At 42.9% G+C, this 16,918-nt stretch overlaps 1 protein-coding gene across 7 annotated transcripts in view; it reads right to left on the bottom strand.

Moving 5' to 3' along the window:
• Window positions 1-12,386: 12,386 nt before the first annotated feature.
• The window catches only part of LOC135551729 (MAP7 domain-containing protein 1-like), a 91,920-nt gene continuing 87,388 nt past the window's right edge, over window positions 12,387-16,918 (bottom strand). For 5 of the 7 annotated variants that reach the window (XM_064982933.1, XM_064982930.1, XM_064982932.1 and 2 more), the window contains 3 exons: window positions 15,916-15,979; window positions 14,013-14,285; window positions 12,388-13,031 (listed from right to left, as the gene is read on the bottom strand). In XM_064982933.1, the coding sequence (XP_064839005.1) occupies window positions 13,021-13,031; window positions 14,013-14,285; window positions 15,916-15,979 (348 nt within the window). In that variant the 3' untranslated portion in view covers window positions 12,388-13,020. Of the gene's footprint in view, window positions 13,032-14,012; window positions 14,286-15,915; window positions 15,980-16,918 lie in introns of all 7 variants that reach the window. The other 2 variants (XM_064982928.1, XM_064982929.1) reach the window with 2 other exon arrangements.

Genomic DNA, 16,918 nt, shown 5'->3' on the forward strand with positions numbered 1-16,918 from the left:
CTAGAAACAATAACCTGTTCTCTTCCAAAACATGAATAACTTTTCTATTACTGGTTATTCAATAGGTCCTTTAGTTTGTCAGTGTCACATAATAGCTCCCATCCAATCTGAACAAATGGAACAACTTCACATACCACTGTGAGGACTGGAGAAATTTTCTGTAAACCCGAAAACTAGACTGAAAACGTACTGCACGTCGATGAGGCCAACAGGAAGCTTAACTTGATTTGTGTCCGGTACATAACTGTACATAACTTGCACTTAGCAACACACTATTTTAGTCAGAGCAGCTGACATAATACCACTCAACCCAACTTGTGTGTGGGGTGGAAGAGAAGACGAAGCCTCCGGACAACCTGTTGGGTGATTCTGCTCCCTGACACCATTTGGTGTTAGACAAGAGACACTGTGCATGCCTGTAGAATTTACAAAAATCTTTTAACTACAGTCTTTACATTATATTGTTGTTGTGATGTAAGCCTGGGATTAATCTCCTCCACCAGCTGGTTCTCTCTTTATATGCGGTAGAAATTGAGCCTGGGGACAAGGTTAGGCTGGGACTGGAGAGTAAAATCATTTGATGTATTCTCCTATGAGGCAGAGCATCCAGTGATTGCAAAACGTCTTGAGTCAGAAAAAATATATTTGCTCCTTTGACATTTTTGGCTCTTATAGCCTAATTTAGCAGTCTAGAATATCCCATGTGTGGGTTTAAATGGTATGTGTATGTATTTAAACTCCTGTAGAGGATTATATTAGCCAATGCAAAAGATTTGTATAGTCATTATCCATTTACAGAGAGAATGCATTGTGGGAATCTGGAGTCATTTCACTGTTGGCTCGTTGGACATGGTTTCCCCCCCTGAAGCGTTTTTTCATCTTTGTATTCAATGGGATATTATACCGTGCCAATCTGCATCCATAGCCAAGGAGGAGTCAGCCAATTCAGTACAAACTGAGATGTGTTACATGAGAAAACAGATATTTTCCATTCAGATGAAGGAAAATTAAGGCACAATTATTTTTTACTTGGCTGGGGCAAATCCACTACACAGCTGATTCAAATAATCTAAGATTGATAATGAGTTGGTTATTTGAAATCAGCTGTGTAGTTCTAGGATAAAAAGCAAAACATGCACCAAGTGGGGGCCCCAGGACCGAGTTTCGGAAACCTTGATCTAAAGAACCGTGTGTCTGTCCACCACAGACCTACAGGATATCATCAAAATAAGTGTGTCTGTCCACCACAGACCTACAGGGTATCATCAAAATAACCATCTGTCTGTCCACCACAGACCTACAGGATATCATCAAAATAAGTGTGTCTGTCCACCACAGACCTACAGGGTATCATCAAAATAACCATCTGTCTGTCCACCACAGACCTACAGGGTATCATCAAAATAACCATCTGTCTGTCCACCACAGACCTACAGGGTATCATCAAAATAACCATCTGTCTGTCCACCACAGACCTACAGGGTATCATCAAAATAAGTGTGTCTGTCCACCACAGACCTACAGGGTATCATCAAAATAAGTGTGTCTGTCCACCACAGACCCACAGGATATCATCAAAATAACCATCTGTCTGTCCACCACAGACCTACAGGGTATCATCAAAATAATTGTCTGTCTGTCCACCACAGACCTACAGGGTATCATCAAAATAACCATCTGTCTGTCCACCACAGACCTACAGGGTATCATCAAAATAACCATCTGTCTGTCCACCACAGACCTACAGGGTATCATCAAAATAACCATCTGTCTGTCCACCACAGACCTACAGGGTATCATCAAAATAACCATCTGTCTGTCTGTCCACCACAGACCTACAGGGTATCATCAAAATAAGTGTGTCTGTCCACCACAGACCTACAGGGTATCATCAAAATAACCGTCTGTCTGTCTGTCCACCACAGACCTACAGGGTATCATCAAAATAAGCGTCTGTCTGTCCACCACAGACCTACAGGGTATCATCAAAATAACCGTCTGTCTGTCCACCACAGACCTACAGGGTATCATCAAAATAACCGTCTGTCTGTCTGTCCACCACAGACCTACAGGGTATCATCAAAATAACCATCTGTCTGTCCACCACAGACCTACAGGGTATCATCAAAATAACCGTCTGTCTGTCCACCTCAGACCTACAGGGTATCATCAAAATAACCGTCTGTCTGTCTGTCCACCACAGACCTACAGGGTATCATCAAAATAAGTGTGTCTGTCCACCACAGACCTACAGGGTATCATCAAAATAACCGTCTGTCTGTCTGTCCACCACAGACCTACAGGGTATCATCAAAATAATTGTCTGTCTGTCCACCACAGACCTACAGGGTATCATCAAAATAATTGTCTGTCTGTCCACCACAGACCGACAGGGTATCATCAAAATAACCATCTGTCTGTACACCACAGACCTACAGGGTATCATCAAAATAACCATCTGTCTGTCTGTCCACCACAGACCTACAGGGTATCATCAAAATAAGTGTGTCTGTCCACCACAGACCTACAGGGTATCATCAAAATAACCGTCTGTCTGTCTGTCCACCACAGACCTACAGGGTATCATCAAAATAAGTGTGTCTGTCCACCACAGACCTACAGGGTATCATCAAAATAAGCGTCTGTCTGTCCACCACAGACCTACAGGGTATCATCAAAATAACCGTCTGTCTGTCCACCACAGACCTACAGGGTATCATCAAAATAACCGTCTGTCTGTCTGTCCACCACAGACCTACAGGGTATCATCAAAATAACCGTCTGTCTGTCCACCACAGACCTACAGGGTATCATCAAAATAACCGTCTGTCTGTCTGTCCACCACAGACCTACAGGGTATCATCAAAATAACCGTCTGTCTGTCTGTCCACCACAGACCTACAGGGTATCATCAAAATAACCGTCTGTCTGTCTGTCCACCACAGACCTACAGGGTATCATCAAAATAATTGTCTGTCTGTCCACCACAGACCTACAGGGTATCATCAAAATAACCGTCTGTCTGTCTGTCCACCACAGACCTACAGGGTATCATCAAAATAACCGTCTGTCTGTCTGTCCACCACAGACCTACAGGGTATCATCAAAATAACCATCTGTCTGTCCACCACAGACCTACAGGGTATCATCAAAATAACCATCTGTCTGTCCACCACAGACCTACAGGGTATCATCAAAATAACCATCTGTCTGTCCACCACAGACCTACAGGGTATCATCAAAATAACCATCTGTCTGTCTGTCCACCACAGACCTACAGGGTATCATCAAAATAAGTGTGTCTGTCCACCACAGACCTACAGGGTATCATCAAAATAACCGTCTGTCTGTCCACCACAGACCTACAGGGTATCATCAAAATAACCGTCTGTCTGTCTGTCCACCACAGACCTACAGGGTATCATCAAAATAACCGTCTGTCTGTCTGTCTGTCCACCACAGACCTACAGGATATCATCAAAATAAGTGTGTCTGTCCACCACAGACCTACAGGGTATCATCAAAATAATTGTCTGTCTGTCCACCACAGACCGACAAGGTATCATCAAAATAACCATCTGTCTGTCCACCACAGACCTACAGGGTATCATCAAAATAACCATCTGTCTGTCCACCACAGACCTACAGGGTATCATCAAAATAACCATCTGTCTGTCCACCACAGACCTACAGGATATCATCATTATGACTGTAGAGAGGAGACAAACCCAGCTGTGCTCTAAAGCCATCTCAAGGAGAGGGACTGCCCAGAGGAGGGACAGTAGACTCCATGTGTTCCAAATGGCACCATATTCCCTATATGGTGCACTCTCTACTTCCTTAAACTCCACTGTATAACATCTCATCATAACTAGCCACAGCCAGCTCCAAGACCTCATTGTCTCCATATCATCATATTATTCCCTTGTCTGCGGTAGTAAATTCATCCCCCTTTTGACCTTAGACAGTGATACAAATCCTTATTTTTTGCCACTCTCCCTTCCCTTCGGTGGCTTCTGGACAGCAGGTGTCTCTAGAGCTGGTGGTGCCAAGGTTAAAAGTAGCCCTGCACAATTCATTCACATTGTGTAGCCCACATGCCTCCGAGACCTGTCAATCACTATTATAGGCTGTTTATGGTCTCACTTACATTCCAATAGCTATGGAACTAAACAGGTAAAAGGAGGCTGACAATGACGCCAGGACAGCGGAGTCAATCACCACCTTCCGGAGACACCTGAAACCCCACCTCTTCAAGGAATACCTAGGATAGGATAAGTAATCCTTCTCACCCCCCCTTAATGATTTAGATGCACTATTGTAAAGTGGCTGTTCCACTGGATGTCAGAAGGTGAATTCACCAATTTGTAAGTCGCTCTGGATAAGAGCGTCTGCTAAATGACTTAAATGTAATGTAAATGTAACATTGTTGCCACCAAGGTTTTGACCCTGTAAAAGTACTAACCTACAGGGCGAATATATGGCAAGGATTGTTTAAAACCTGAGGATATGTGGCTATGTCTGCTGTAAAATCCCTTCTACAACTCATTTACCAGCTACTAAAGTTTCATTTGTCTAAGGTCTTAATACTCTGAGAGTTTTTTATGACTGTAGTCCACAGCCAGTCAACTGAGGTTTGGGGCCTATGTGAAACAATCTTCGTGCCGTGCTTCAAATGCAAAATCCTTCAGGGATCCTCCTTCTCCCTTTATGTTTATGAAATTGTTACACACCACATAATTGCAAGCATAAAAATAAATGGGTAAAGTTGTTATGCCAGAACTTGAGTCATTTAGTCATAGGCTCTCCAGATTAGTTTACTTGCAGTCCTGAACTCATCCCACAAAAAGGCAAAAAGCAGCACATGACAACACTAAGCCCATGGCACAATGAAGGAAAGATAGGTACAATGAAGGAGAGATCAAACAAATAATAATAACAATAATAAAATCAATTCAAGGGTTTAATTAGACTTTTTATCAAATGAAACACTTTTGTGGTTTCATCAGTGTGATTCCCAGTTTACTGCATTCCCATTGAAGCAATGTCATTTTAAGAGCAGTGAGTGGCTGGCTGGCCACCATAACCTTAAACAACACTGAAAAAGAACCACATGTTTAGTCAGTCCCTGTTTCTATTTTCAAGCCTTGATCATTGCCCTTCACTTCCGTAGGAGACCGGAGGTACTGTAGATATCCTGTGAGAACAGAACGACTGCTGCTGCAGTGCTGACGTGAACCATGTTGTGCTGTGACCCATTTCCTGCTCCTCCTGGCTGAGAGCTGTCCACAATAGAACCCTATTACTTATATAGTTCACTACTTTGGACCAAGGCCCATAGGGCACTATGTAGGAAAATAGGGTGACATTTGTGACGCAACCTATGCGGCTCTAGTTGTGCAGAAAGACAAGTTTGAGGGTAATTCTGCTGCTTACTCAGGTCTTATTGACCCCAACCCCCTGCTCCTCCTCCTTACTCAGGCCTCATTGACCCCAACCCCCTGCACCTCCTCCTTACTCAGGCCTCATTGCCCCCCCCCCCCCTCCTTCCGCCTAACTCCCCCTGTCCCTCTTAACCTGGGGAGAACTGTGCATTATGTCTAAGTGAAAACAACATATCAAAAAGAAAACACCTTAGTTTGTTGGTGGTAATATTACCTCCGCTCTGTATTGGTCACTTGATAAAAACACATTTTATTTCCACATAGGGTCATTTCAGGCGGCAGGAAGCCTGGTGGTTAGAGCGTTGGGCCAGTAACCGTAAATGTTGCTAGATCGAATCCCCGAGCTGACAAGGTAAAAATATGTGGTTCTGCCCCTGAACAAGGCAGTTAACACACTGTTCCTAGGCCGTCATTGTAGTTAAGAATTTGTTCTTAACTGACTTGCCTTGTTAAATGATAGTTTATTTAGATATATGTTGTTTAAATCCTCAACAGCTTAAAAGGAATGCATCAATTCACTACATAGTGGAACACTCTGTATCAACCTAGCATGAAATGTACATTCAATTGAGAAAAAAATGTAAACAAATCCATAAGGAAATTTCATACATTCCATTGCTTAACAAGGAAGGATGTTGACTCTTTCAGCATTTTACACAGGTATTAATAAAATATAATAACCTACACCTCTTTAGATAATGTTGGTACAGTAAGGTTTACATCAATGTCGTATCTTTCTTTTATATGGTCGACACACAAGTACAAAGGGCATTACAGAATGCCCCATTGGATGTCCAGTAAATCGTTGTTATGGCTGTTCTTCTATCAAACAATTTTTTAAAAACATTTAAATAATTGGTTTAAGACAAGCATACTAAATATCACATAAGATCAGTTTAAAATCACAGGTTAGCAAAGCACATAATAGTAAGAAATCCTGAAAACAGAAAAGAAGACTCACCTCGAGTCAGCAGAGGAAGAGAAAGTAAAACTAAGACCAGGAAGTCCAATGACCTATGAGGGTGGAATACAAGCCACTTCCTGGTTCTAGTCTGCCATGTGCTTGATAAAAACCGAACTGAAAACAAGCTGTATACAGCACATGCTGTTAGTTATATTTACTGTATTATCATCTTTTGTTATGCAGTAAAGATGGTGCCGGAGAAAAAAGCAAATGTTTTACATGTCCCCATCCGATTGTGTTTTTTTGTTTGTAACTTATTTTTTACTTATTTTGTACATAATGTTGCCGCTACCGTCTCTTATGACCAGACATAACTTCTGGACATCAGGACTGCTGTTACTCACCACAAACTGGCAGAATCCTTTTTCCCCCTACTTCTTTCCATTCTGCAAGCAAATGTGCAATATTTAGAGAATAACATCGATGACCTACGCGCAAGATTAAACTAGCAACGGGACATTCAAAACTGTAATATCTTATACTTCACAGAGTCGTGGCTGAATGATGACAATATCAACATCCAGCTGGTGGGTTATATCCTGTACCGGCAGGACAGAACAGTGGTGTCTGGTAAAACAAGGGGTGGCGGACTGTATTTTGGTAAATAACAGCTGGTGCACGATATTTAAGGAAGTCTCGAGCTATTGCTCACCTGAGGTAGAGTATCTCATGATAAGCTGTAGACCACACTATCTACCTAGAGAGTTTTCATCTGTATTTTTTGTAGCTGTTGGCATACCACCACAGTCAGAGGCTGGTACTAACACAGCATTGAATCAGCTGTGTTCCGCCATAAGCAAACAAGAAAACGCTCACCCAGAGGCGGTGCTCCTAGTGGCCGGGGACTTTAATGCAGGGAAACTTAAATGAGTTTTACCAAATTTCTATCAGCATGTTAAATGTGCAACCAGAGGGAAAAAAAAACTCTGGACCACCTTTACTCCTCACACAGAGACACATACAAAGCTCTCCCTCGCCCTCCATTTGGCAAATCTGACCAAAATGATTTTCTCTTGATTCCTGCTAATAAGAATTTTTTAAGAAGGAAGCACCAGAGCCTAGATCAATAAAAATGTGATCAAATGAAGCAGATGCTAAGCTACAGGACTGTTTTGCTAGCACAGACTGGAATATGTTCCGGGATTTCTCCGATGGCATTAAGGAGTACACCACATAAATAATTTGCTTCATCAATAAGTGCATCGATGACATCATCCCCACAGTGACCATACGTACATATCCCAACCACAAGCCATGAATTACAGGCAACATCAGCACTGAGCTAAAGGCTGGAGCTGCCGCTGTCAAAGAACGGGAATCTAACCCGGAAGCATATAAGAAATCCTGCTAGGCATACATCAACACCATTATCCCAGAAACCCTAGACTCACTTCAATTTGCATACCACCCCAACAGATCGACAGATGATGCAATCTAGGGTTTCTAGGATAATGGTGTTGATGTGAGCTATGACCAGCCTTTCAAAGCACTTCATGGCTACCGACGTGAGTAGTACAGGTCGGTAGTCATTTAGGCAGGTTACCTTAGTGTTCTTGGGCGCAGGGACTATGGTGGTCTGCTTGAAACATGTTCGGTATCAGGGACAGGTTGAAAATGTCAGACACTTGCCAGTTGGTCAGCGCATGCTCAGAGTACACGTCCTGGTAATCTGTTCCACCCTGCGGGCTTGTGAATGTTGACCTGTTTTAAAGGTCTTACTCACATCGACTACAGAGAGCGTGCTCACACAGCCGCCCGGAACAGTGGATGCTCTCATGCATGCTTTAGTGTGGCTGCCTGGAAGCGAGCATAGAAGTATTTTAGCTCGTCTGGTAGGCTCGTGTCACTGGGCAGCTCACGGCTGGGCGTCCCTTTGTAGGGAAAGAGAAAGGGGGATACCTAGTCAGTTGTACAACTGAAATGTGTTTTCGGCATTTAACCCAACCCCTCTGAATCAGAGAGGTGCGAGGGGCTGCCTTAAATCGACATCCACGTCTTCGGTGCACGGGGAACAATGGGTTAACATTCAAAGCCGTGCTGATTGGTCAGAGTGAGAAGTAATTGAGGAAGAACGCCAGAGACAGAAAAACGTTTTATTTTACCTTTATTTTACTAGACAAGTCAGTTAAGAACAAATTCTTATTTTCAATGACGGCCTAGGAACAGTGGGTTAACTAGCCTTGGAACAGTGGGTTAACTAGCCTTGGAACAGTGGGTTAACTAGCTTTGGAACAGTGGGTTAACTGCCTTGGAACAGTGGGTTAACTGCCTGTTCAGGGGCAGAACGACAGATTTTGTTTTACCTTGTCAGCTCAGGGATTCCTTTCGGTTACTGGTCCAACGCTCTAACCACTAGTTAGTCCATAATAGTTTGCAAGCCCTGCAAACTATTAACTAAAACATCCGACGAGCATCAGAGCCGGTGTGGTACGATTCAATCTTAGTCCTGTATTGACACTTTGCCTTTTTGATGGTTCGTCGGAGGGTTTTATTAGTCATATATACAGGATACACATGGTATTCACTTTCCAACAAAATGCACACACACACACACACACACACACACACACACACACACACACACACACACACACACACACACACACACACACACACACACACACACACACACACACACCTGTCCTAGTGTCTGCTTTCACTACAATGCTCAGTCATGATGACGCCGTAACCCAGAGCAACGGCTAAACAAATACAGCCTGTCCTGCACAGATAACAGGTGTCTGACCTTTTAGTGCGGACATTTTTAGTCCGATGCATCAAATCATATTATTCCATCACAGTTCGATGACCTTTCATACGCTTAAATTGTAACCGCAGTAGGAACCTGAGACATCTAACAACACAACAAATGCAAATATCAATGGTTTTAGCCATAGCAACCAAAACCTTGAAAGATGCACTGTGTATAATCTGTTAGGGAGGATCATGCATAAATAACAGCAACCAATCAACACTGCAGTAAACCATCTGTAATGTTGCCACTTTGCAAACCTTCAGCGTAGATTGAATGTTTCAAACGCAGGCATTGGCGGCTGAATCCAGCATGATGGATCCCGTTCCCCATGTCCAGTAACGTCCCATTCCCAATGAGTTAAGTCCCATTGCGTCCCAAATGGCACCCTATTCTCTATCTAGTGCACAACTTTTGACCAGAATGATTACTTTTGACCAGAGCCTGATGGGCCCTGGTCAAAAGTAGCGCACTACAGAGGGAATAGGATACCAATTGGGATTGCAACCCCTCTTGGCACAGGCCATGGCTGAAGCCCCATATGTCATTGACTGTTAACACTCTCAACTATAAATAAGAAGATAGACAGAAGCTCCTTTGTTCAGTCAGCATCAGCTGTAGATCATCCATCAGAGTGGGTGGGACTTGTTTTGGGAATGCTGGTGGTGCTTCGACAATGAGAGGTGATGAGTCATGTTTTGATGTCCCTACTTTTGAGGGACTAATACCAGCGAGTAAAACTCTCAATTTTATTGTTTGAATTTGAATGTACTAAATATAATCCATGTGTTGTTGTAGATGAGGCTGAACACATTTGTGATAAAGATACCATTATAAAAGACCAGCAGGAGAAATCAGAAAACTAATGCTGCCACCTTGTGGCATTATCTTAAACAACTAAGCATACTGTATCAAACTAATGACCAAACAACTAACCTATAAACTCACTATTACCATTGTCCACGTGTCGTACTGTGGAGGGAGAAACCACACAATTTGCATCAACAACCAAAAAATACAACATTGCACATTGTCTCCTCTTGAGAGAAAAACGGCTCTGATCAGGCCCTACACCCAGGCTCTGATCAGGCCCTACACCCAAACAAGGGCACTGCGTTCATCCACCTCTGGCCTGCTCGCCTCCCTACCACTGAGGAAGTACAGTTCCCGCTCAGCCCAGTCAAAACTGTTCGCTGCTCTGGCCCCCCAATGGTGGAACAAACTCCCTCACGACGCCAGGACAGCGGAGTCAATCACCACCTTCCGGAGACACCTGAAACCCCACCTCTTTAAGGAATACCTAGGATAGGATAAAGTAATCCTTCTCACCCCCCCCCCTTAAATGATTTAGATGCACTATTGTAAAGTGGCTGTTCCACTGGATGTCATAGGTGAATTCACCAATTTGTAAGTCGCTCTGGATAAGAGCGTCTGCCAAATGACTTAAATGTAATGTAATGTAAATGAAAAAAATATGTCTGGGATGGAACGGATTGAATTATTCACATCACCAGCTGCTACTCTGGGTGAAACGGGCTGGCGATTGTACCCCAGTGATTCCCAGTGAAGTGTGATCAGGCACAACAGCTGTATGGCTGCACTTAAAGGCCCAGTGCAGACAAAAAAAAGTGATTTTCCTGTGTTTTATATATATTTCCATACTATGAAATTGTGAAAATGATGATAATGCCCTTTTAGTGTAAGAGCCATTTTTTTTTAAAACGCCTGAAATGTCAGCCTGTTTTGGTGGTATGGAGTTTTGGCCATGCATGGTGACATCACCAGGCGGTAAACTAGTTAATAGACCAATAAGAAAGAGCGTTCCAACCCTATCTGCCAATAACAGCTATTTTTCAGTTTTCCCCTCCCCACTCAGACCACTCCCAGTCATAGCAGAATTCTTGCTAGAGAAATTGCCCTTTGCTAAGAAGCCATTTACATAAAATAAAAATCGCTGTTAAGGAAATGGATTGTTCCCAAGAAATAATGATGGTACCACTTCATTTGGGTAGTCCATCTGTAGATGCTCTACAGACTAATCTACAGAGTATCAGTAAACACCTACTAACCCTAACCTTAACCCTAATTCTAAACCTAACAAGCAGTTGCTTATCAACATATAGTTTTGTTGATAGTAGGAGAGCATCTACAGATGGAAAATCCAGACTATCAATTAAAGTGTGACAATGATTTGATATTGAGATAAAAAGAGCTGATTTGGACCTTCAACACATCTCTCGCTCTCCATCTTTCACTCTTTCTGTCTCTCTCACACTCCATCTGTCCCTCTCCCTCCCCCTAGGCAGGAATGTTGATCAACCTCCTACCTCTCCTTCCCCACCTTAATATTTCTCCCTCCGTCAGAAGCCTGGAATATGAATATATGTGTCTAGAAGTTCATCCTTCACTGTATAAACCAGGCAGGAGGCAGCTTCTATGAGTCACAGCCATTAAACCAGCAGCGGCCAGGAATAGAGGACAGATACTGTGTTATGATAGCAGCGGCCAGGAATAGAGGACAGATACTGTGTTATGATAGCAGCGGCCAGGAATAGAGGACAGATACTGTGTTATGATAGCAGCGGCCAGGAATAGAGGACAGATACTGTGTTATGATAGCAGCGGCCAGGAATAGAGGACAGATCCTGCGTTCTGATAGCATAGAGGACAGATACTGTGTTCTGATAGCAGCGCCAGGAATAGAGGACAGATACTGTGTTCTGATAGCAGCGGCCAGGAATAGAGGACAGATACTGTGTTCTGATGATAGAGGACAGATACTGTGTTATGATAGCAGCGGCCAGGAATAGAGGACAGATACTGTGTTATGATAGCAGCGGCCAGGAATAGAGGACAGATCCTGCGTTCTGATAGCAGCGGCCAGGAATAGAGGACAGATACTGTGTTATGATAGCAGCGGCCAGGAATAGAGGACAGATACTGTGTTATGATAGCAGCGGCCAGGAATAGAGGACAGATCCTGCGTTCTGATAGTTCTACCTGTATTAAGGTGATCGCCATGGGAACTGCTGAAGAAACCAACCTAAACTTATTCTGTATCACAACAGCAATACAATTGAGGAAGAAACGAGCCAGAGAAACTTTAAGACCGTCTCAGGTGAAACATGAAGTTATGGCAGACATGTCAGATGTCAACGCACTAGAGTCGCTGTCCACACGGATCAAACTTACTCTTTAGTCGATATCATATCTTAGTTAAATGAGAGGCAGACAGACAGACAGACAGACAGGGACAGGCGGAGACAGACATACACGCAGACAGACAGACATACCATACAGAAAGAAATAGAGACGTCTTCTCCCTTTCATTAAGCTTTATCCCACAGCTTCCCCTGACAGCATCATCACACTGCTTCCTCCTCTAGTTAAATAACTCAATTATTCCAAGACTAACAAAACACACACTTTGTTCAACTTTAAGATAACAACAGCAATAGCATAACAACAATGATGATAATAATAACCGTAGTCAAATATGTTATATTTCCAGGTCTTAAAATGCTCTAAAACTCCTCATATTACATTATCAGCCATTTAAAAGGTGCACCATAAAATCTCCATTTGACATTTTCAACAAAACTCAACGTATGTTGCACCAAAACACGCCGAGAAGTCAGACAATATTTTTCTTTCATTTACATATTTTTTTCCTTTTTTCTTCGCAGAGTTTTCTTCCTCCCTCATGACCTCTGTGGAATTTGATGTTTTTTGAGTGATTTAAAAGTTTAGTCCATAGTTTGTTTCTTTGTTTGACACACTTCCTTTAGAAGCTGTTGCAGTGTGTGGCACACAATCAACTACATCATCCAGTGGCGTAAAGCGTGTGGAAGCCTGGCGTCTCAAAGAACTTCTGAGGAGAGGGAGAGAAAAAGACAGAGAAAGAACAGAGAGAGAGAGAGATAAAAAAAATACAAATAAAAATCAGCATTGCTTTCTGCTTCAATTGGGAATATGAGCTAGTTTGAAGACCCCAGTACGTGAGGCATACAGTCTATCAGACCTTATCATTCAAATTCTTCAGTTCTAGGGATGATATTCTGCACGTGCCATTATCATTAGAACCCTTGGCTGTGGGGACATAAACATGGGATATAATATGTTGCGGCAGGTGGCCTCGTGGTTAGAGCGTTGGGCCAGTAACCGTACGGTTACTGAATTGAATACCCGAGGTGACAAGGTAAAAATCTGTTGTTCTGCACCTAAACAAGGCAGTTAACCCCCTGTTCCCCGGGCGCTGAAGACGTGGATGTCGATTAAGGCAGCCCCCCCCCCACTTCTCTGATTCAGAAGGGTTGGGTTAAATGAGGAAGACACATTTTGGAGGCATTCAGTTGTACAACTGACTAGGTTGTCCCCTAATATTATGTATGTCCCATTGGTCTCAGTCATATTGTTTGCTTTGCTTACATTTAATGCTTGGGTATGGCCGTTTTCGAGACCGGCTGTGGGGGCCTTGGCATAATAAAGGGGGCCTCGTTTGCCAACCTAAGGAGCATGGCAAAACAGGACTGGGATCCTCTTTCCAGTCTTTGATGTCAACTCTCCCATATAGGGAGCCTGGGCAGCATGCCCAGAGGCTAGGACCCAGGCTTTGGGATAGTGGTAAGGGTTTGGAGTCCACTCCCTGTAAACTCTAGTAATGGTTGTAGCTAACTACAGGATGCATACCTTTTAGCACAAGATCCACACTGTGATTCTCTATACACATGCTGGTAATGTAGTTATAGAGTTATGGATTGCGTACATCCCAGAGTGCTATGTACTGATACAGTGATAGAATGCTTCATTTGAAATGTTAAAATGATATGGCATGTCTGGTCCTAATCCTGACCTGTATAGCTACCTGCAGCATGCTGAGGCTTCATGGGACCCGTTTTCATCAGGAAGGGATCTCCTCCCTCGAAGGCCAGGATTGGGTCGCTGACGATGCCACTCCCCGGTTTTCCCGGCCCACCGTTGCTGCTCCTGCTGTGATTGGACAGCTGGATGATCTGCTCAAAGTCAGCTGCCTTCCCGTTGGCTGAGAGGCCATTCTGGTGCATGGCTGGCCGGACAACATTCAGCACAGGGCTGGATTCTGCTTCAATCTGCTGCATTTTAGGAGCTGCATGAACAAACAAAAGTTGCTCTCTTTAAAATTACAAATAAAATGGTCCTAGACTGAGTGTTCTCTCTCTAATTGAATGCATAATGTTTTGTAACTGTCTTGTCTTTTAAATCATGACATTATTTGTTAGCATCCAAGACCACTTTGTAAATAAGTGCCATCCTCTTGGGATCTAATGCACAGCCCAGCTAACAATTCTAGGAAGAGAGAACAATTTTATAATGTTACCTGTAATGTTCCCCTAACGTTTGGTTGTCCAGTTATCAGTTATTTCGGGGGAACATTCTATCTATGTTAGCAAAGATCTTCAGCAAACCCTTTTAAGCATGTTTTGGCGCTCGAGTTAGGAAAACAGAACGTAACCAGAACGTGGTTACCATGGTTACCGCGTTCTCGGAATATCCTTTTGACCTTACGCCGATTAAGATGAGCAGAGTAAGGTTTTTACGTGGCTATTGCATGATCTGCTTACTGCCATAATTGGTTCAATATCAAATTATTTGAACTCACAACCTCTTGGCTCATGGTACTCTGAACCGCCCCCTCTTCCTCCTCCCCCTCCCCTTCCTCCTCCCCCTCCCCCTCCCCCTCCCCCTCCCCCTAAGCAGGAATGTAGATCTGGAACAAATGGATAGGTGTAAGGCTGTGAATGGACTTTGAAGTAAATAGCTGAGCTCTGTTAAAAGTACACTCAAGAAAAACTTGTATTGATCGTAGTGATTCAGGAGGATCATTAAAACAGGTCCCACCAACATCACAACTACGACTGAAAGCCTTTAAAAAGTAGGCCGAAATCAAATCAATGATGAAAACAGTAAGAGAACTGACATGGTGGCGTAGTGGGAAAATCTGAGAACCGTAAATCAAGAGGTTGTGACTTCAAATCCCAGGTGAGGACACGTTGAAAAATAATTACTTTATAATATAACATACACAATGTAATCAAATACGTAAGTTGAAAAAACTGATGTTAAAAGCACTGTGTGGGTGTTTTGTATCTCTCATCTTGCCAACAGACACAGAGCTATGAACGGTTCACTGGTTCACCAATCAGAGCCTTGATTGGCTCATCAACAGTAATAAGACAAGATGTGTAATGAAACATTCTTTTTTTAGAACGTTTCTTTGGGACCATCAGTTGACATCCTGACAACTAATACACAGAAATGTTCCTGCAAAGTTCCTATGAAACGTGTCTAGAACATTCGTATCTTGTGTTCGGAGAACATGGCAACCATGTTCTGTGTATGTTTGGTGGGACGTTTATGGAATATTCTCCTAACCCTCAGATAACTGGACACAAACGTTCTTGCGATGTTTCCATGAAGCGTGTCTAGAACATATCTTAAATTCTGAGAACATGGTAACCACGTTCTGGGTAAGTTCTGTTTGACATTAAGGGGATGGTTTCTCGGAAACATTCCTTGCACATCGCTGTAACATTGCAAAGAAAGCGTTAGTTAAAAGCCTAATGAAACTCTTAAGGAAACGTTCTCTAAAGTTGTGGGAAGGTTTGTTGTTAGCTGGGATGTTGTATAATTTTTTTATTTTTTATACCCAAATACATTTTTATCAAATCAGATCACAGGTTGAAGGAGACAGCAGAAAGGCACTGTATGTAACTTACCTTTACTGTTCTTTGTACCATCTTTGCCGTTGACCTGTGCTGGGGAATCATTTGGCAGTGAAGTCTAGAAGAACACAAAATGGGACAAATGGTTGCTGTGTATCACACAAGGTTGCTACACATTGGTGGTGGATGAGGTGTTATTATCAAGAAGTGCTTTGAACATCATGGACAGACACTATTATGAATTCAGTCAATTAAATAAGAAAACACATACAGTTGAAGTCGGAAGTTTACATACACCTTAGCCAAATACATTTAAACTCAAGTTTTTCACAATTCCTGACATTTAATCCTAGTAAAAATTCCCTGTCTTCTGTCATTTAGGATCACCACAAGAATGTGAAATGTCAGAATAATAGTAGAGAGAATGATTTATTTCATCACATTCCTAGTGGGTCAGAAGATTACATACACTCAATTAGTATTAGGTAGCATTGCTTTTACATTGTTTAACTTGGGTCAAACGTTTCGGGTAGCCTTCCACAAGCTTCCAACAATAAGTTGGGTGAATTTTGGCCCATTCCTCCTGACAGAGCTGGTGTAACTGAGTCAGGTTTGTAGGCCTCCTTGCTAGCACGCACTTTTTCAGTTCTGTCCACATATTTTCTATAGGATTGAGGTCAGGGCTTTGTGATGGCCACTCCAATACCTTAACTTTGTTGTCCTTAAGCCATTTTGCCACAACTTTGGAAGTATGCTTGGGGTCATTGTCCATTTGGAAGACCCATTTGCAACCAAGCTTTAACTTCCTGACTGATGTCTTGAGATGCTGCTTCAATATATCCACATAATTTTCTGCCTCATGATGCCATCTATTTTGTGAAGTGCACCAGTCCGTTCTGCAGCAAAGCACCCCCACAACATGATGCTGCCACCCCCGTGCTTCACGGTTGGGATGGTGTTCTTTGACTTGCATACCTCCCCCTTTTTCCTCCAAACAGAACGATGGTCATTATGGCCAAACAGTTCTATTTTTGTTTCATCAGACCAAAGAACATTT

This window comes from Oncorhynchus masou, chromosome 13 (assembly GCF_036934945.1).
Source record: "Oncorhynchus masou masou isolate Uvic2021 chromosome 13, UVic_Omas_1.1, whole genome shotgun sequence".
NCBI lineage: Eukaryota > Metazoa > Chordata > Actinopteri > Salmoniformes > Salmonidae > Oncorhynchus > Oncorhynchus masou.